General features: G+C 44.5%; 1 protein-coding gene across 2 annotated transcripts in view; it reads right to left on the reverse strand.

Annotated features, from left to right (window-relative positions):
- Positions 1-21,187, reverse strand: part of LOC110487899 (raftlin) — a 71,573-nt gene that overhangs the window by 28,306 nt on the left and 22,080 nt on the right. Inside the window, exons 3-6 of one of the 2 annotated variants that reach the window (XM_021559825.2) lie at positions 13,803-13,980; positions 8,669-8,777; positions 6,525-6,993; positions 3,304-3,507 (exon numbers count right to left, since the gene is read on the reverse strand). In XM_021559825.2, the coding sequence (XP_021415500.2) occupies positions 3,304-3,507; positions 6,525-6,993; positions 8,669-8,777; positions 13,803-13,980 (960 nt within the window). Of the gene's footprint in view, positions 1-3,303; positions 3,508-6,524; positions 6,997-8,668; positions 8,778-13,802; positions 13,981-21,187 lie in introns of both variants that reach the window. The other variant, XM_021559819.2, reaches the window with a different exon arrangement.

Here is a 21,187-nt window from a genome sequence, read left to right on the forward strand (position 1 = left end):
ATGCCCCCCTCTCATAACGCCGCAGGGTGGCGGGGCCGTTAACGTTACACAGGAGCCGCCTGCCAGTGCAACGATCTGCAAATTCAATAACAAACTAATATCCGACCCTCCGTGCCGGAGAGGTCTCTTCCTCTCTGAACCCACTCCCACCAGTCTCCCGCCTCCATCCCACCTAGCCACGCTGGGATATTAAACAGGACTTATTCCCCCCACTGCCCCACCTCCTCAGTGAGCTTCACCATGGAAACCCATCTCTTCAGGGGCGAGGGCAGAGGAGCAGGAGGAGAGACTGTATGTGTGGTATTCCCCTGGTATGGTTGTCGACAGCCGGCCACAATCGGGAGGTAGCGCCGGGTTTAGCAAAAGGCCAGCCGAGCAGGGAGAAGTCATGAATATGTATTCGAAGAGGCGTAGGACTGTAGGAGTAAACAACAGCGAAACAAGTTCAGAACAATGGAGGGAAACTTTACATTGCTGAGAGATGATTCCTCTGTAACTAGAAGGTACAGGGAGATGTATAGTTATTAGCGTTGTTAATTCTGTTTTTAAAGAGAACCTAAAAGGGGTAACTGCCTACCGCTAACCAAATTTGCTTGGCTTGTTTTAGGGTTGTTACATATATAGGATATTCCACTGGCGGTTACTTTGGTAGGCCTGTGATGTTTTGGAAAGTGGGAGAACATCGGGAAAGTAGATGCACAACATCAAAAGGGAAATTGAAAAAAAAAGGGAAAAAAAAACAAGGCACGAGAAGATCATGCAGTGTACTGGTACACAGTTGTATTGCACAGGGGACATGATGACAATCAGAGACACTTATTTTGCACTTCTGATGCTCTGCTGTGACTGTCATTATAATCTCCAATCAAACCGAGTGTCATCGCCACTGACACGCTACATCTTTTATTGTGCTGCTTCACGTCCCAGAATGCCCTTGATGTTTATAGAGAGGAGACGGTCTGAAGCGCCAGGGACAAGAGTTTCTTCTCATGCTCTAATGTATTCACAAATGGATCTCAAAGAGGTGCTAAATTCGTCTGCACGGCCATGGGTTCTCAGGCTTGTTAAAACCAGACGCTCCTCCGTTTTGATGTAATTAGCAACAAACACATGATGTTGCCTTGGCTTTGATATCCTACCGTTCACAGTTCCCAAGAGGGTCACACGAACACAACGTTCACCTAGACAAACTTGTCTGTTTTGAAAAGGGTTTGGCAGGCATGCATTGACAGGCTGTTCCCGATACAGTATACTTGACAAGCTATTTCTGATAGGGAGCTGACATTTTCCAGATCAATACAGAACACGGCCTAGCCAATATTTATTTTTAGAATACACTCATTCTGTAATAAAAGATGCGTATCTTAACCACACATAAAAATGGTAAATATATTAGAATAACTTACTAGAAAAAAGGAATTATAATAACGCGGTTCATTACCCCATTCTAAAGAGAGAAAATATGCAAGGAGGCACTCATTTGCCATCAGGTTAATTATCTGTGTTTCAGAGGCGCTGATGCGTTCACTTTAGGAGATTAATGAATTATGACTCTTATTTACTCAAGCTTAGGTTTTTCGTCACCATCAGAATTAAGTGGCATGCCCCAGGGTCTAGATGCAGAGTGCAATGTGCAGTAGAGGAGTAGCACAGCACACTACCAGAACAACAGCAGCACAGACTGGACAGTTTGAAAGGGGACATGATATGGAGACATTATGGCAATAGCTAAGTCATCATTTCCTTTGTCTTATTATTAATAATTGTTTACATTGTTTACTACTGTGGAACAAAATAATTGGTTTGACAGAGGGATGAAAAAATGACTGAGTACTTTCCATAACTAAACTCAAGTCCTCTCACTGTCAACTGCATTTATTTTCAGCAAACTTAACATGTGTAAATATTTGTATGTACATAACAAGATTCAACAACTGAGACACAAACTGAACAAGTTCCACAGACATGTGACTAACAGAAATGTAATAATGTGTCCCAGAACAAAGGACTGCACCAGATGTCCCAGTTCTTGCTGTGAGATGTCACCCCTCTCTTCCACCAAGGCACCTGCAAGTTCCCAGACATTTCTGGGGGGAATGGCCCTAGCCCTCACCCTCCGAGCCAACAGGTCCCAGACGTGCTCAATGGGATTGAGATCCGGGCTCTTCGCTGGCCATATGGTAGAATACTGACATTCCTGTCTTGCAGGAAATCACGCACAGAACGAGCAGTATGGCTAGTGGCATTGTCATGCTGGAGGGTCATGTCAGGATGAGCCTGCAGGAAGGGTACCACATTAGGGAGGAGGATGTCTTCCCTGTAACGCACAGAGTTGAGATTGCCTGCAATGACAACAAGCTCAGTCCGATATGCTGTGACACACCGCCCCAGACCATGACGGACCTCCAAATCGATCCCGCTCCAGAGTACAGGTCTCGATAAACGTGAATCTGACCATCACCCCTGGTGAGACAAAACCGTGACTCCTCATTGAAGAGGACTTTTTGCCAGTCCTGTCTGGTCCAGCAACGGTGGGTTTGTGCCTGTAGGTGACATTATTGCTGATGATGTCTGGTGAGGACCTGCCTTTCTACAAGCCTACAAGCCCTCAGTCCAGCCTCTCTCAGCCTATTGTGGATAGTCTGAGCACTGATGGAGGGATTGTGCGTTCCTGGTGTAACTCTGGCAGTTGTTGTTGCCATCCTGTACCTGTCCCGCAGGTGTGATGTTCGGATGCACCGATCCTGTGCAGGTGTTGTTATACATGGTCTGCCACTGCGAGGATAATCAGCTGTCCGTCCTGTCTCTCTGTAGCGCTGTCTTAAACGCCTCATAGTGCGGACATTGCAATTTATTGCCCTGGCCACATCAGTCTTCATGCCTCCTTGCAGCATGCCTAAGGCACATTCATGCAGATGAGCAGGGACCCCGGGCATCTTTCTTTTGGTGTTTTTCAGGGTCAGTAGAAAGGCCTCTTTAGTTTCCTAAATTTTCATAACTGTGACCTTAATTGCCTACCGTCTGTAAGCGGTTAGTGTTTTAACGACCGTTCCACAGGTGCATGTTCATTAATTGTTTATGGTTCATTGAACAAGCATGGGAAACAGTGTTTAAACCCTTTACAATGAAGATCGGTGAAGTTATTTGGATTTTCACAAATTATCTTTGAAAGACGTGGTCCTGAAAAAGGGACGTTTCTTTTTTTGAGTTTACTTTGCTAGTACTATACCATAGCAGAACAGATGTTACCTTGAAATGTAATGTGAGTAAAAACACAAAGTGGACGTTGGATAGTTTGTTTACCGTTGTCGTTGCCCAGGTGGAAATATCCATCAACGAGTGAGGCCCCGTTGTTGAAGTGCTGGGTCATGTGATCCAGCCAGTTGGCCTCCACCCCTTTGACCCCCTCGTCACGGAGTTGAACCCTCAGCGGTACCTTCACAGTGTAGTACTTCAGTTGGCCCTCACTGTCAGTTGGGTGGTTGAACAGGGCTAGCAGCTCCACCCCTGAGAACACAGAACACTCAATCTCAATCTCTTTAGATAGTGCTGACATGAAACATGTCATGCAACAGAGATTCATAACGCGACAGAGTTGCTACTTTGTAACAGAGGTGATTTATAACACTTAACAGAGTTGACTCATACCCCATAACAGATGTGATTTATGACACATAACAGAGTTGACTCATACCCCCATAACAGAGGTGATTAATAACACATAACAGAGTTGACTCATCATCATTTTCCCACAATCCCGTACCAAAGGCTTGTGCCTCAATTGAATTGGTCCTTTAATATGGACCAATGCTTACAAATTTGGATGGACTGTTGTTTTAGCAGCAGCCATTTAAATGAAGTGCGGCATAATCTTCTCTTTTTAATGCTAATATCTGCCATTCCCATGTGAACCAGACGGAGGGCCAGAATGTGTTAGACTCCCACACACGAAGACTCACAAAAGATGCACGCACGCCTCACACACACAGAGTGCATCAGAGGGGACCATGGTTCAGTTGCTCTGGTTTTCTGTCAGTCATTCAGTCAGACACCCAGGAAGAATGAATCATTTATATCCATTTCCTTTCTGCCACGTCTGACTGATGTGACAGCTGGCCACCAAATTCCCCAAATCCTGTCGTTTTTTTCCACTCTTCAAAGCTCCAGAATGACAACTGAATGACAATAATGCATCACAACTCTCCCTGCATACGTTGGAAAAACTACAAACTTATTGAAAACCAAGCCAAGTCAATACAACAAAGTCGCTCCACTAATCTTAATTGTTCTGTTGTTTTCCCCCAAAAGAGTGAATTTAAATGAGGCTTTCACATGATATTAAAGTTGATGTTTACTCGTTCAAGGCCAGCGGTTCTGAGGAACTGCTAGCTTCACCATCCCACTAAATGCTCTGCGTCTGCAATGTGTCACAGACCGTTTATAATTTATGCATAGCTGACAGAAACCTTGCACTAATGCATCTGACTAAATCAGACAGCTCAATGGGAACTCATTTAAAGATGAGATAATCGTGGTAAATTGTACAACATACATTTTACAACAACACTTAGAACAATTTGCGGCATAGGTTATTTCCATTTGCTAGGTTAAATCTGAATTACGGTAATCTGGAGATAAAGATAACCCAGGGTCCATACCTGTCAGATCAGTTCCCACATGATGACCACTTCAAAGCGCAACTGACTCGACAATTTCAGCATCAGGGGCATCAAAGTTAAACAAATATTTTAGGATCGCCCTCGACTTGCCCTGAGAGTCGGATGGCGATAACACAAACAATAGGGTGTATTGGCTATTGAGACCTGCCAGGCCACAGTCGCATGGGAAATGACAGACCTGCTATGAGACGATACCTTGTGTGGTCCAATCATTTGAGAAGATTGACGACTAAAGAGTAAACGAGCGCATGAACGCAATTGCAACATTCCAAATGGGTCTCCTTTTAAAGTTTGGTCTGATGGATGCCTGTCCAAGTGACAAGGTCAGGCCCCATAATCCTAACTGGTAATGTGTACTCTACAGAACCACTGTTGAACATGACAGCATCTGTTCTGCTAATCCACCCTCCTCAACACTGATTTAATCAGGACTAACATTTCATAATGAATACATGCTCAAACCAACATGTAGACCAGCTTTCTCTGCAACGTGATTCTTAGTTGGAGAGTGGTTAGCTTCATACTGCTTCATTTCTAAGAGGTAACGGCAATAATGTGAGTGACCATTGTGATGTTTGTCCAATCTCTGTCTTCTTTTTATACCATCACTTCCTCCTCTCACACCTGTGATCCCACAGGAATGTTCTCAGCACTAGTTTCAATAACCTCAACGATCTTTGGTGCTATTTTAGAGCACGTCGGTTTCAAGTCCCAGTTTCACTTCTGACTGTTGGCTTGTGACCCTGTTCCCTGTTCCACATTCTGCTGTTCAGGAGGATTATGGGGGCAAAGTCACCCAGAACTGAGACTTTGAGTCAATTTCAGCAGAGAGAATTAGCGAAGAGGACAAGGGTACTTGGCACATGGTCACACACAATGCTGGCTATGCCGTGGTGGTGGTGTAGACTGTGGAGGTTGAGTGAGGGAGGAGGCTGAGTGAGGTAGGGGGGGGGGATTATCTCACTGGTTTGGGGGTGAGGGAGGAGGTTGAGTGAGGTAGGGGGGGATTATCTCACTGGTTTGGGGAGGAGGGAGGAGGCTGAGTGAGGTGGGGGGGGGGATTATCTCACTGGTTTGGTGATGAGGGAGGAGGTTGAGTGAGGTAGGGGGGGATTATCTCACTGGTTTGGGGATGAGGGAGGAGGTTGAGTGAGGTGGGGGGGGGATTATCTCACTGGTTTGGGGAGGAGGGAGGAGGCTGAGTGAGGTGGGGGGGGGGATTATCTCACTGGTTTGGTGATGAGGGAGGAGGTTGAGTGAGGTAGGGGGGGATTATCTCACTGGTTTGGGGATGAGGGAGGAGGTTGAGTGAGGTAGGGGGGGATTATCTCACTAGTTTGGGGAGGAGGGAGGAGGCTGAGTGAGGTGGGGGGGGGATTATCTCACTGGTTTGGGGATGAGGGAGGAGGTTGAGTGAGGTAGGGGGGGATTATCTCACTGGTTTGGGGAGGAGGGATGAGGCTGAGTGAGGTAGGGGGGGGGGGATTATCTCACTGCAATACACACTTGAGGGACGTCCAGATGGACCAGGGTGCTTTGTCTACCGGGAGCCAAGTATGTATGGGCGCACACATGCACACACACACAGAGGGGAGCATTCAACACAGATGCACATTTATGAACATGTTTTCCAACTGGGGTTGAAAGAGAATGTGTGAGAGAAGAGAAGAGCTGTCCATCTGGTATTCTAAGATTCTGAAATATGCTAATTTAATCCAACTTTATGCTGCACCACAGTCTGAGGAAATTTAAGAACCATTTATGCGGTTTCAAGTTGAATCTTGCCTGGCATACATTATACAAATCCAATTACATAGTAACGAATAGAAATCTGACAATACTCACCATTGGCTCGCTGAGGGTGACGGCTTGGCTTCTCCTTCAGTTCTATGACGTTTGTCTTGTTATTGTTGTGTGTCAGTGTGTCTTCCACTATAACATCCTGATCATCATCTTGCTTGCTCTCTGTGGATGGTGTTATGGGAAGAGAGGACCTCCCATCATGGTTGCTTTCCCCAACAGTGGTCTCACTCCCCACAGTGTCCCTAGTCTGGTCCTCCCCCTCCCCACCCTTACATAAGGAGCCTTGGCCCTCATCAGCCCCAGTGTCCATCGCCTGCTCCTGGGCTCCTGGTTCTCCATTGGTCCGGGGGCTAGTGGGGCTTCGGCTGCTCAGGGAGCCTAGCATGGAGCTGGGGCTGGAGTGGAGGGAGAGGGAGGGCGTCTCTGGTTCTCTGGTCTGGGTACCTCGTAACCCACACGGCTCCTGGATGAAGCCCACAAACATGACCCCCTGGTCTGCAGCATCCTGGATCTGCTGGAGAGACAGATAGAAAACAACCGCCTTAGAGAGATCCGTGGACGACCTGACTTTTACAAATACAATTTAATAATACCAACCTTTCATACGGTGTGCTCTGTTATGATGGACTGTTATTTAAGATCATGATGGCTAATCATGAGTAAGATCAAAGTTGGAGCTAGTGCTCAATGGACTTTCTAAAAAATGTGTGATAATCTTGAAACACAATCTAGAACATAAGCACACATTGCTAAGTCATACCATTATAGAACCATAGCTATTTTTTCCCCTGAATTTCCCCCATTTACTCCCTATTTTATCAACCAAATGGATTCTAGGGGAACTGTTTACATACCTGGTATTATCATATAATTATAGAGGCACTCCCCCTCCCTCCACCCCTCTTCCCAGCATCAGCCATTCAAATTGAACTAGAGTTGATTGGATTGCAATGGCTCCAGCCCTGGCAGGACTGCATCCCAAATCAAGCATTGCTTTTCCCATTTCATTGTCATCTGGCATTCTATGTCAATATTGGGATTTTCCATCAAAATGAAATTGAAATGTTAACTGTCAAGCAGTGTTAATGATGCCATTCTCCATTCACATTCTGTCATAAGATCCAGCCAGAGGCAGTACATTCTGCTATCTGCAACCGGGGACCAGGAGAATCCAAATCAAATCAGCATGGGTGCCATATCACAGGTTATCCTCTATGAAATGAAATTGTAAAACAGTCCCATCGTTTCCTAGCTCCATTGTTTAATATCTATTGAACGTTCGCTCAGCACTTGCACATTTTTATTCCCAGACAAATTGCAAAATGGAATTGCCAAGATGAAAATAAAAATATTGTATCTCATTTGAGGGTAACGTTGCCAGTCAATGAGGGAGAGGGATCATTTCTACTGTGTGTGTGTGTGTGTGTGTTAATGTGGGTCGACTCGGGTGTGAAGGTAATGGATAGCCTTTGAAATGGTCCGCATTGACTGGAGAATCACACTACTGTGTATTGCACGTGCTCAGGTCAGAGAAACAGGTAAACGTCCTGTTTCTGTTACATTGCTATTTATAATAACAAGTCTCTTTTCCTTTTAATAGACGCCTGTGATATCTCCTAACATGATATGGTTATGGCCATCAGCTTGCTTGAGAGTGGTTAGTGTTACCATGTCCTCACTGCAGAATGAGAGCAGCCCTCTGTAAAGACTTTCATTTTCCAGTTCTACATAGGCTATATATTTCCTATTTTTCCAGATATTAGAGAGAGTGCTCCAGGAGCCGATAGTTTGAAGGTCAGAATGAAACTCAGGTCCTCAGGCGACTGGCCGGCTGAATTGATAACCCATTTCTACTCCCCAATGTTTTATTAAAACGAAGGACCGTCTCGTCTACTGGCTGTGGAAAGCAAGTCAAGATAAAGAAGAAACCCAACAGATAGTTTTTGCCCACAGCGCCTTTAGGACTTATAGGCTGGTCAGTTGTGTCTGTGATTTGAGTCCACTATACCCTTTTCACACTTATCACGCCACCTGAACAAAACTGTGCAGGCTTAATAGTTTCGTTCACATCGATGTCCTTTTCAGCACAGTTGTGGATGCCTAACCGCCTAACCTGGCCAGCTCAGTACAGCTTGGCTTGGCTCAGCTCGTCTCAGTAATGTGACAGGGCCTTATCTGAGGCTCACCTTCTTCACATAGCCCTGGATGAGCTCAGGGGTGGGCACCTGGTCAGTAGACAGACACTGCTCCAGCTGCAGACAGTAGGGAGCACAGTTTGACTGGCTCTTCTCCAACCTGCGGTAGCAGCCCACACAGCAAGGGAGAGAGGAACAACACATTTCAGCCACAGTCACTTCAGTCATACACGATACAGACATACACCACATTCTGTAATACATCTCTGAAATGGTTGCACAGAGAAATCTTTGGAAATGAAGTATTTATGGATTTATGAAAATAATGTATTAATAAATCACATATGAGCCGTGTTAATGTAATTGTTGGCCTGTGTGACCAAAAAAAAGAAGGAGCACTTAACGTAGACACAAATCAGGATTGAAAGGGGTACATTAGGGTGGGATAGGAAACTCAATGCAATACTAATCTTGTCTTGTTTTTCCACTTATCAGTATTGTGGGTGGATGGAATCTATGTATATGGGTCTGTATTTGTCTATCTTCTCTGGAGGAAATCCCACAGCTAGCCCTGGAGGAGGCCAATGCCCCAGCTTCCATCACTCTGCTTCACCTCTCATCCTGTTGACAACACGGATGGGACCCTTCCACCCTCGCCACAGCATGTGTGTGTATGTACAGTACGTACGTGTGTGTGTGTACAGTGTGTGTGTGTGTGTGTGTGTAAGGAGACTTTAAACATTATCCCATGCAGCCCAGGCCTAGCTCTCTCTCTGTCACACGGACTTCACAACACAGCGGGAACCTGAGTCATCTCTCACAGTCAAAAACAACCCCACAGAAGTCAGACGTCACTGTCACGCCAGTCCCCCATCATTATGCAACTTATCCCAGATCAAATGTCAGTAGCAAACTGTGTCAAGGAAAATCTGCACATTGGATGCAAATGTTTTTGCAAACTTACTGTGCAATTCACAGCACCGTGAAGCGCCAATGTAAAGGAAAACCTCTGAATTCTTGCTATTTGTTTTCCTGTTCTGTAATTTGAAGTTATGAAAAGCAGATAGGATCTGTAAACTTGGAGGGTGTCACGCCCTGACCTTAGAGAGCCTTTTTATGTCTCTATTTGGTTTGGTTAGGGTGTAATTTTGGGTGGGCATTCTATGTTTTGTTTTCTATGATTTGTGTTTCTATGTTTTGGCCGGGTATGGTTCTCAATCAGTGACAGCTGTCTAACATTGTCTCTGATTGGGAACCATACTTAGGTAGCCCTTTTTCCCTCCTTTCGTTGTGGGTAGTTACCTTTGTTTGTGGCACTAATGCCCTGTAAGCTTCATGGTTGTTCCTTTCGTTTGTTGTTTTGTTGGCGACATTTGTGCGTGGTAGCCCCACGCACCAGGCTGTCTATACGCCTCCTCCCATTAGGGAGGGTCCCCAGTCCGGAGCCCCCAGCGACAGTCTCCAGTCCGGGGCCCCCGGCGATGGTCCCCAGTCCGGGGCCCACGGCGAGGGTGCCAGTCCGGCGCCCGCGGCGAGGGTGCCCAGTCCGGCGCCCGCGGCGAGGGTGCCCAGTCCGGCGCCCGCGGCGAGGGTCCCCAGTCCGGGGTCGGCAACGAGGGTCCCCGCACCAGAGGTGCCACCAAAGTGGGGTGAGCCAGTGGTGGAGCGGGGTCTGCGTCCCGCACCTGAGCCGCCACCGCGGATAGATGCCCACCCAGATCCTCCCCTATAGGTTCAGGTTTTGCGGCCAGAGTCCGCACCTTTTGGGAGGGAGGGGGTACTGTCACGCCCTGACCTTAGAGAGCCTTTTTATGTCTCTTTGGTTTGGTCAGGGTGTGATTTGGGGTGGGCATTCTATGTTTTGTTTTCTATGATTTTGTGTTTCTATGTTTTGGCTGGGTATGGTTCTCAATCAGGGACAGCTGTCTATCGTTATCTCTGATTGGGAACCATACTTAGGTAGCCCTTTTTCCCTCCTTTCGTTGTGGGTAGTTACCTTTGTTTGTGGCACTAATGCCCTGTAAGCTTCATGGTTGTTTATTTCGTTTGTTGTTTTGTTGGAGACATTTTGAATAAAAAGGAAAATGTACGCTCGCCACGCTGAATCTTGGTCCACTTCTTTTGACGGCCGTGACAGAGGGCTCAAATCCATAATGGACAAAGTGGGAGAAAATAACTAGTCTCCCATCGGTAAGGACTTCTTTAAAAATATCCCCATCACCTGCAGTCCATTTTCTCGGTGTGAACCAGGTTACTTGCATTCAACCCCATTGATCTGCTGTCTACCGCCAGGCTGCTAGAGTAAGTGTCAAACGCATGCCTGGCTCCAGCCTGCAGCTGGTCTGACTGCAGCCTCCTCCTGGGTGTACGTCTGCCGGACTTCCCACTCCTTATGCAGACTGCTGCTGCTATCTATTCAGCTGCACTGTCAGTCAGGTTCAACCGTTCAAGGTTCTGTATCCCGGACCACAGGGACTATTAAAGGCACATTCTGGGATTTGGAATCTGGGGATGGTTATTTTAATTCTTGATATAGTTGGGCGTGATTAAGTTTTTTGAAACCCAGAATGTAGCTTTAAACCCAGAAGCCCTCACATCGGGCGCCAAAATCGCAATTCCAAAAATCACAATTTCCATGACAACGGCTCGGTCAGGCTCCACCATCGAACCTGTGTTTAGCAATCTTTCATCCCTGGCCTTTAATAATATAGCACATCTTTTTCTAATGTCAGCTTTTCACAGAGTCATGAATAATTTCTTTGGACGAATCCCCTCTAATGGTTTCTGGTCCATACAGCTCTCTCCCCGAGCGCATGTGAATTCTACAATTATCCAATAGATGATGAATATATCCCATCAGACACTGCCTGCTGAACTGTAACCCCTCTACGCCGCAACCAAATTGAACATTGGGAAATTTGACAGTTGACATTTGAAAATTAAAATGGTCCTATCCATTCTCTCTGATCCACAGATTTGAGCAGGTTACCACGGTCACCAGTGACAAATCACAGTCAGAGACAACAGGCTTTTAAAGTTATGGCCTACTTAAAGATGCACTCCAGGACCTCAAGCACAACAAATTCGGAACCTATAGTACATATTGGATTGAAAATATATTTGCAGGACATAACATATCATACAAAATGAATGACGTACTGTAGTACCCAATTTGATGACATAGTACACACAAAAAAGGGACCACTTTTGGCTCGTGAGCGCCACTTTCAAAACTACTGGCTGAAATTATACAAGTTTGAGAGTTTATCTTGAACTAAATAGTTGTTCCAGGTGACAGTGTTTAACATGAACAATACTGGCTCCCAGCTCTATATAAGCTACCCGCCCCTGTGTAATTCCTGTCTCTAGAAGCTTTTGCAATGTCACACTACTGTGCAGCTATACCCTTGTTCACTGAGGCTTTACAATTGGGGCTAATACTGTAGAAAATTGGTTGGGATTGTATCCAAAGAGACATTGTGTGCATACTAAACACAGCACATCCAGCTGCTGCTAAGCATAGCCTAGCTGCTGTTCTTGTTCTGGTTCTCACACACACACACACTATCTCTCCCCCTCTGTCTGTCTCTCCTTCTGTCTGTCTCCAGCTGACGCATAGCGCACTGCAGAGCGAAGAAGACACTTTTGGGTCTGTTTGCTTTGGGAGAGTGATGAATGGTTGCGCTGTCATCTGCAGTTTTGGCTCCCTGATTCAAGGGACTGACAAGGGAATAGGAGAGGAAGATGCTACCTGGTTGATTTTTTTTTTGTTCTTTCTCTTTTATCCCACCCCTCCCCCCCGGGGCTGGTGCTGATGTGAGCAGCCGTCTCCACGGTGACAGACTCTGAGATAAAGCAGGACGGTTTGGCCGGAGCCATCAAAGGATGGCAGCCCTTTCCCCTTTCTCTCTTTCTAACTCCCGCTCTCTCGGTCACACTCCAGCTGTGATCTTGTTTTCTCTCTCTACCGCTTTCTATTCCTCATATTCTCTTTTTTCCTTCAGAGGAAGGCAACCATGTCGGTGTGTAAAAACCATGCTGCTGCCCATTCATCCATCCCTTTTCATACAAAATCAATATTTATGTGCTCCCAGCATAGGATTAGTGTCTGGAACTTGTTTGTGAGTGGTTTTTGTGTAGAGACAGTGGGAGAGAGGTGTGATGTATTTCCCTAGACCATAGGAGCTCATTAATGGGCACAGGCTGTCTTTAGAAAGAAGGCAAGAGCCACCTGAGTGGATGGATTGTTGTGCTTTACAACTAACTAAACCCTCCACCTGTACCAGCCAAATGGTTTGATCCTATCAAGATAACACTAGGCAACCAGGAAGCACAAAACAAGAATAACAGGGCACGGAGCCTAAACCCCAATACAATGAGGAATGTGCAGGAATGATTTGTCCATGTTTGGAATTATTTATTTTAGGAATCTCGAGATTAATTCCTGGATCATAATTCAACGAGAGGAGAGTCCAGGGATTTATGGAGTGTGGCGTCACTGTCCGACCCCAGGGCTCTGGATCCACGAGAGAGAACAGACCAGGCCATAAAACACTGTTAAGAGGGGAGGGTGAGAGGTTCAACTGCTGCCCCTCTAACCTCTCTGTGGGGAAAGTGACTAGTGAGTGTCTGGTTCTGCTTCACACAGGCAGTCATTCCCAGAGACAGACCTGCATGTGGCCTAACACGCATGAAACCGCTGTCCTTCATAACAGCCAGCTGGTAGAACACAGGGCACACGAGGCAAGCCAGACAGGGCTTCAGCCGGAAACCACCACTACCAGCACCACCCCACCATGCCCTTCACATACACTTGGAGTAAAACCATGCCCTGATCCAAGCTGACTCTCACCCAGGGCTCGCTGACAGGTGCCCGGGTGGAGGGCAGACATGGGGAGGCAGCTGTGACTTTGGCCCATTCCACATGTTGGCCGGAGCATCAAAAGCTTGGAAAGAGATTATTTGCTTGCTAACGACCAAAACAACAGCCCTGTGACAGCTAGCCCAAAACAACCTCTGCAATACCAATGTCTACATCCATGTAGTAATATACATTTTTATTTGCTGTACATATTACGTAATGACAAAGCTTACATAAACACAAATGTATTGACCCTGGATAAGGCTTCTGCTAATTGTGTCAATGAAGGTGCTCTGAATAAGTGCAATGTGTATATACTCGTACCCATCATCGAGTCGGATCAGCACGGCCCTGTAGAGCTGGTGCTGGGGGCTGACTGCGTCGGAGCCACAGGGATGAATGAAGGGGTGAACGGCAACTAGGGAGAAGCCCTGCTGGTACAGGTCCTGGAGCTGGGCTGGGAGCTCCCGCACAGACGAAAGACACAGTGTAGATGAGCCATCTGAAAGACAGGGAACGAGAAAAGGTACAGATTCTGAAGAACGTGTGTGTGGTTGGTTCAGGTGTTTTGACATGGTAGTGGAAGTTATAGTGATAGTACTGACTATAGTAGTAGTCCAGTGAATGATACTCAAATTCAGGTAAAAGTGATAAACAGAGAGGAGATTCAGCAACCTTTGGAGGACAATGGAATTCAATAAATAAAAGCTTCATTGTTAAAAGTAGAACCGAAGCGTTTCGGCTGTTGGTCTTCCTTCGGAATTTTAAACATACACAGGGAACTATCATGTACAGCCAAGAAAAGTCTCACAAAAAGGTTACATTCAAATGGAATCTAGTTGAACTCATCCATGACCAGGTCAAATAGAGATACGGAGGGAGGTCAACCAAATTGCCTAACAGAAAACATCCCTATCAAATGTCATAATACTTTACTGCAGTACAACAACCCAAACGTAAGCAGGACCGGATGTCAGTGTTGATCCACGGAGCATTTTCAGTTTGTTTTGGCAATTAGCATCATGCCTTTGGCTAAGGCTCCCTGGTCTGAGAGTTAATAAGACAGGATAAAAATCCAATCAAAGCTGATTGTTTAGCTCTATGATACGAGCCGCTTTCCGAGGACAGCTTTGATGCCTTCTCGACAGGGCTTAACCTCCCAATAGCAATAGCAGTGGTGAAGACAGACGCTTGGAATTAACAAGATAGTAGACTCGCTGAGTGACCAGATATTTTGACGTAGGGGGGAGAAGGAGGGGGGTGTATTTTAAGCCTAGTCGTCTCAGCACAATCCAAGCAGCTCGGCCAAGCCATCCACAGCTCCAGAACACGCTGTGAGGCGACATTTAAACAGGTCCAAACAGTTTGCCCGCTTGGGAGACAGTCAAGACAAAGAGCAGGATGGAGGTAGGGAGGAGGGGTGAAACAAGTTGTGGGAATGTCACTGCTGTAATTGGAATCAATGCGGCATAAAGTGGGAAGAAAAAGGCAAAGTCCATGGGAACGTCGGAACGGAAAGTATATGAGAGGTCACGGTCAGGGAAGGATCATTTGGTCATAGAGAAATATTCACAACTTCATGTCATCAACAAGAAAATGCTTAGGACAAAATTAGTGTAACTCTCACATTAGCATTTGTGGTTGAATAGATCCAACAGAGTGATGGTGCTACAGACATGGGTTCTCTCAAGCGAAATGATGAAGTTAGTGTTTTCCCAGTCAAACCACAAATCAAAAAGACATAATGTGCCTGTTTCTATTTGCCATTTACTTTGGTTGATACATTTCACTGTGTTAACTGAGTGTCTGTGAATTAATATAATAACTCAATTGTTCTACCAGTCTATAGCACACTACTGTAACACAATAGTGTGACTAACAGTATAGTATATCGGGTTTCCCAAACTCTGTCCTGGGCCGAATAACCAAGTCATCATCAAGCTTTGATTATTTGAATCTGCTCTGTAGTGCTAGGGCAAAAAATAAAACGTGCACCCGGGGGGCCCCAGGCCCGAGTTTGGGAAACCCTGCAGTATATCACCAGAACAACAATAGAGGAAAGGGGAGCAGTGGAGCTTGTAATGCCAACCAGGAAACAGCAGCATTGTGGAGGAGATGAAAGCTGATTCAGTGAGGATCTGAAGTCTCTCCTGGGCATGGAACCAGAGGTTCATTGTGAAACAGCTACAAAAAAAATCCTCTTTCCCCTCAGGCCAGTAACTGGTTGGCTAAAAATATCCCCACATTTTCTCAATCACACTCTGTCCTACTCCAACACAATACAGGAGCTTCCAGAGCTAAAAGGCATGACAGAGAAAAGAAATAGGCCACCCTCTCAAAATGTGTGGAACATCATTTCTTTTCTGCCCTACTGCCGTTGGAAATGTAATTAATCCTTCTGTGATCTGTGATTTTATTTTCTTGTTTTGATGATCCACAAACTCTTTTTCCTTTCCCTTGAGGCTTGGTTCTGTGCTGTGTATGTATGCTGGGTCTGTGAGATGGTGTATATATAATAACGTGACTAGAATTCTCTCTGCTTACTTTCTGAACACTCCATTGAGATGAGTAAATATAGAATATGTTTTTCATGAAGAGCCAATGGAAACACACCCATAGGGGACTTTTTAAGTTGCCTCTAATCGCTATGAGAGCTGATCCTGACATCGAATCCAAAAGCCGTCATACGGTGACCAACCGATATGTATATTTATCATTCAAACATCTCTTTTGAAGCCTAGTGCAGGGTAATGTGAGGTCTCACAAAAATGTGTGATGCGGTGAGAGCGTTTATTTGGCAATAAGACCCTGTTATCCATACAGAAACCCATTTTTTTAAGTAGATCAATTCAGATTAGATTCTGTGCAGTATATGTATATCTCAAGTCAATGTCTGCGTTTAATATCGTAAACGTGAGGGCCCTTGTTTGAAAAGCCCATATTCAGACTGAGGCAGTCTGGTTAACGTTATCAACAAATTGGAAGCCAATTTCTTTTCCCTTTTTTTGTTTACCCAGAAAATAAATTAACTTACATAAACAGAAGGGGAAAAAATGAATCGTACCTTGATAAATAATGAAAGAAAAGGCTCCTGGCTGACAGCCAATAAATTAGTTTTCTGTCAAATTCTGTTAGCACAGAGTCATCAAACAAAATACTCCCATTTAACAATGAAGAGTAAACAAAATGTGGGATTTAAAAAAAAATATTATCTGTTTCTCCAGGTTATGTCCACACACAGGCCATACTAGATGAAAATAAGTTTAACTGTTGGATCCTATTATTGTAAAAAAAATAAAAAGTTATTAGTTCAGTTGATCTTCTTTACATGGCAACTGCCTGGCATTGACCACATGTGCACATGAAGCCATTTTCTTGTGTGTGAGTCATCCCCAAGAACATGATGATCCAAACAAGTTTCAAATACTTTTCAATCATCTTGGTCCTACTACACAATACATTAGTGATATACAGTGCTTTCGGAAAGTATTCAGAACCCTTGACTTATTCTAGAATGTATTAAATTAAAACAATTCCTTAGCAATCTACACAAAATACCCCATAATGACAAAGTGAAAAAATGAACAGAAAAACATGATTTACATAATTATTCAGACCCTTTGCTATGAGACTCGAAATTGAGCTCAGGTGCATCCTGTTTCCATTGATCATCCTTGAGATGTTCACCTGTGGTAAATTAAATTGATTGGACATGATTTGGAAAGGCACACACCTATCTATATAAGGTCCCAAGGTTGACAGTGAATGCCAGAGCAAAAACCATGCCATGAGATCGAAGGAAATGTCCGTAGAGCTCCAAGACAGGATTGTGTCGAGGCACAGATCTGGGGAAGGCATTGAAGGATTGAAGCATTGAAGGTCTCCATGAACACAGTGGCATCCATCATTCTTAAATGAAAGAAGTTTGGAACCACCAAGACTCTTCCTAGAGCTGGCCTCACGGCCAAACTGAGCAATCGAGGGAGAAGGGCCTAGGTCGGGGAGGTGACCAAGAACCTTATGGTCACTCTGACAGAGCTCCAGAGTTCTTCTGTGGAGATGGGAGAACCTCCCAGAAGGACAACCATATCCGCAGCACTCCATCAATCAGGCCTTTATGGTAGAGTGGCCAGACAGAAGCCACTCCTCAGTAAGAGGGACATGACAGCCCGCTTGGAGTTTGCCAAAGGTTCACCTTCCAACAGGACAACAACACTCAAGCACACAACCAAGACAACGCAGGAGTGGCTTCTGGACAAGTCTCTGAATGTCCTCGAGTGGCCCAGCCAGAGCTTTACGAACAATTTCTTCGACCTCATGGCTTGGTAAGTATTTCAGGGTAAGATCTGCACCTGTTGTATTCGGCAAATGTGAAAAATACAATTTTATTACATTTTACTTGAACATGGAGAGACCTGAAAATAGCTGTACAACGATGCTCCCCATCCAACCTGACAGAGCTTGAGAGGATCTGCAAAGAAGAATGGGAGAAACTCCCCAAATACAGGTGTGCTAAGCTTGTTGCATCATACCCAAGAAGACTTGAGGCTGTAATCATTGCCAAATGTGTTTCAACTAAGTACTGAGTAAAGGGTCTGAACACTTATGTAAATGTGATATTTCAGTGTTTTTTTATTGATCAATTTGCAAACACTTCCTAAAACCTGCTTTTTCCTTGTCATTATGGGGTAAATAAAAAAGCTTGATGAGGAAAAATGAATGAATTCATTTTAGAATAAGGCTGTAACGTACCAAAATGTGGAAAAAGTCAAGGGGTCTGAATACTTTCCGAATGCACTGTATATTTCACAGAGGCTGTATATTTCACCTGGGTATTCACACCCCTTGACTTTTTTACATTTTGTTGTCTTACAGCCTGAAATGTAATTTAATTAAATTTAGATTTAATTATCTGGACTACACACAATACCCCAAAATGTCAAAGTGGAATTATCTGTAAGGTCCCTCAGTCGAGCAGTGAATTTCAAACACAAACCAACCAACCACATAGATCAGAGGTTTTACAATGCCTGGTAAACAAGGGTGTCTATTGGTAGATCTGTGAAGAGAAAAAAACAGACATTGAATATCCCTTTGAGCATGGTGAAGTTATTAATTACACTTTGGATAGTGTATCAATACCCTCAGTCTCTACAAAGATACAGGCGTATTCCAGACGGTGTCTATTCCACAAGTTACCACCGACTAAATCTATGACGTTAAATTGCCTATTTACTCTGTTCCATCTGGCTGCGCAATCTGCTGTCTCATCAGCCCAGCCAGGCAATTTATAAACTTGATCTCCACTATAAAAAGCATCAAGACATTATCTCACATTTCTTTTAGACTAACATTTAGATTTCAACAGCAGAGATTTGTATAAACCTTGCTGTCTGTCTCTCCAACATTTGCAACGTTGTTTCAATATTCAAATTCAACCTCCAGCTGTCCCATAGTAATGAATGTTTTGGGAATTGGGAAGTCTGAACGTTTTGAAGTCTTTCCAGCTTCAGTTTGAATTTATTGTATTAGCTGTGTAGTTGGCTAGCTCCTGTGAACAACAGTGTCCTGACGAGAAAGCACATTTTCTATGCCAGGTGAAATCGTGCATCATCAGCTCCTTGTTATGAATGTATCCAAATAAATGTCACAGCTTAAAGAAATGTTAAACAGCTTAAACAAATGCTAATGCAGCTACTTCGTTGTTATTCTGGCTACACTGTTTAACGTGACTGTAAGTTAGCCGTAATTGGCTAGCTAGCAAGCAAGGGATAAGAATGTTGCCAGCCAATATGGCAATGGAACATTTAGAATGAATTCCTGGGTCGCGTCCGTAGACACTCAACAAAAAGACTGAACGACTGGGTCGCATTTCTGGCAACCGAACCGATAGAACGAACAGCTTGGGTAGCAACCCTAGATTTGTGTCAGGACTATTTCTTGTGGAAGGGTGAAATTGTATGAATAAAATCATAAAAATATATATTTTTAATGAAAATGTCAATCATTATTGTAATATGTTGGTAACCCGTTGTATAAAGGTGATTATGTCCTTAAAGCCAGTGTTTGACTGTCACGCCCTGACCGTAGAGAGCGTTTTATTTCTCTACTTTGGTTTGGTCAGGGTGTGATTTGGGTGGGCAGTCTATGTTCTATGATTTTCTATTTCTATGTGTTTGGCCGGGTGTGGTTCTCAATCAGAGGCAGCTGTCTATCGTTGTCTCTGATTGAGAACCATACTTAGGTACCCTTTTCCCCCACCTGTTTTGTGGGAAGTTAACTTTGACTTTGTTCAGGGCACATAGCCCAAAGCTTCACGGTTTGGTTTTGTTCTTTGTTTTGTCGGCGTCATTTTTAGTAAAGAGAAAATGTACGCTTACCATGCTGCACCTTGGTCCAGTCCTTCAGCCAGCCGTGACATTGACTTCGTTTCGTGCCTAACACCCGTGCCAATATATCCTCCAAACACTGGCTTCTTGGGCAGTATCACTTAATTATATAATGCGAGGCATATGTCATCAAAGGTGACATTCAACTAATGTCAGCCCAGGTGAAATATACTCTAACTACAATGGGTAGATGTCACTATTTTGACATCCTCTAATGATACAATGTTGCAGTGCCAATATGTTTACAATATAATAGCATCATACACCCCACTTGCCATACAGCATTAAGACATGTGTAGACTCTGACATCCCTTATAATGACACCGGCTCAATTGTTCATTTGCCCTCTACCATCAGTTCCATGTAAGCACCGTTGAGCTCGGCTGTTGCACTTCCATCAGTCAATGTATTAAAAATGAAATGAGTAAATAGGAAATTAATAAGCTGAGAGATTTGAGCGTGTGGGCTCCACCGACACTCGGTACTCCGCCACTGGGGGACATGGTTCAATACGATTTGCATGAAACTTGAGTGGGGAAAAATAGACCCGGAATAAATTAGCTATTAGGACTCAGCAGGAAGAAGGTTTCACTTTTCCCTATCTGCTGTTCAGCATCATTTTCCCTCATCACAATTAAAGCGCTGTATATTTTCCTACCACACTAATAACTCATTTTGCTTATGGACAATATCATATTCAAACTGATGTACAAACAACTTGAAGTTTATAGTATCATTTCATTCAATTGAAAAAGTTAGCTGCTATGAGTTCAGGGTATGGGAAGTGGTGTTTTGCATGACAAAACGATATGCATACTGTAGAGTAGAATATCCTTAAACCATACAGGAAGGGGCCTCCATATTGTAATTTGATTAGGATACTACAATATGTCATCCAAAGGACAATGACTAATGTAGCACCATGCTCAAAATGACAATAGCCTGTCCAGGCCCTTTCCTATTTCTCCCCTAACGGGAGTACATGGTCGTGAATTGTGGGGATACCTATGGGGTTTACGGCAGTTCATAAAGCCTTACAAATGACCACAGAAGACCATTTAAAGTCTGTGTTAATCCACCCTTGCAGTATACAGTAAGTATCCAAAGTTCTCATACCCTCATCTGTGTCCAATTAAAATACTCTCCCTGAACCCTTCTTTCCACTGAGCACAACCTCTGGACCCGTATCCCCTGTCCAGGCCCTGTCCTATGTCATTAGCTTTCATAGACCCATAATGAAAATGCCGGCAGGTCCCCTGTCCGCACCTCTCCCCCATTTCTTCCCCCCACCACCCTCCTTTGTGGAGAGCAGAACCTATG

This window comes from Oncorhynchus mykiss, chromosome 2 (assembly GCF_013265735.2).
Source record: "Oncorhynchus mykiss isolate Arlee chromosome 2, USDA_OmykA_1.1, whole genome shotgun sequence".
Classification (NCBI taxonomy): Eukaryota; Metazoa; Chordata; class Actinopteri; order Salmoniformes; family Salmonidae; genus Oncorhynchus; species Oncorhynchus mykiss.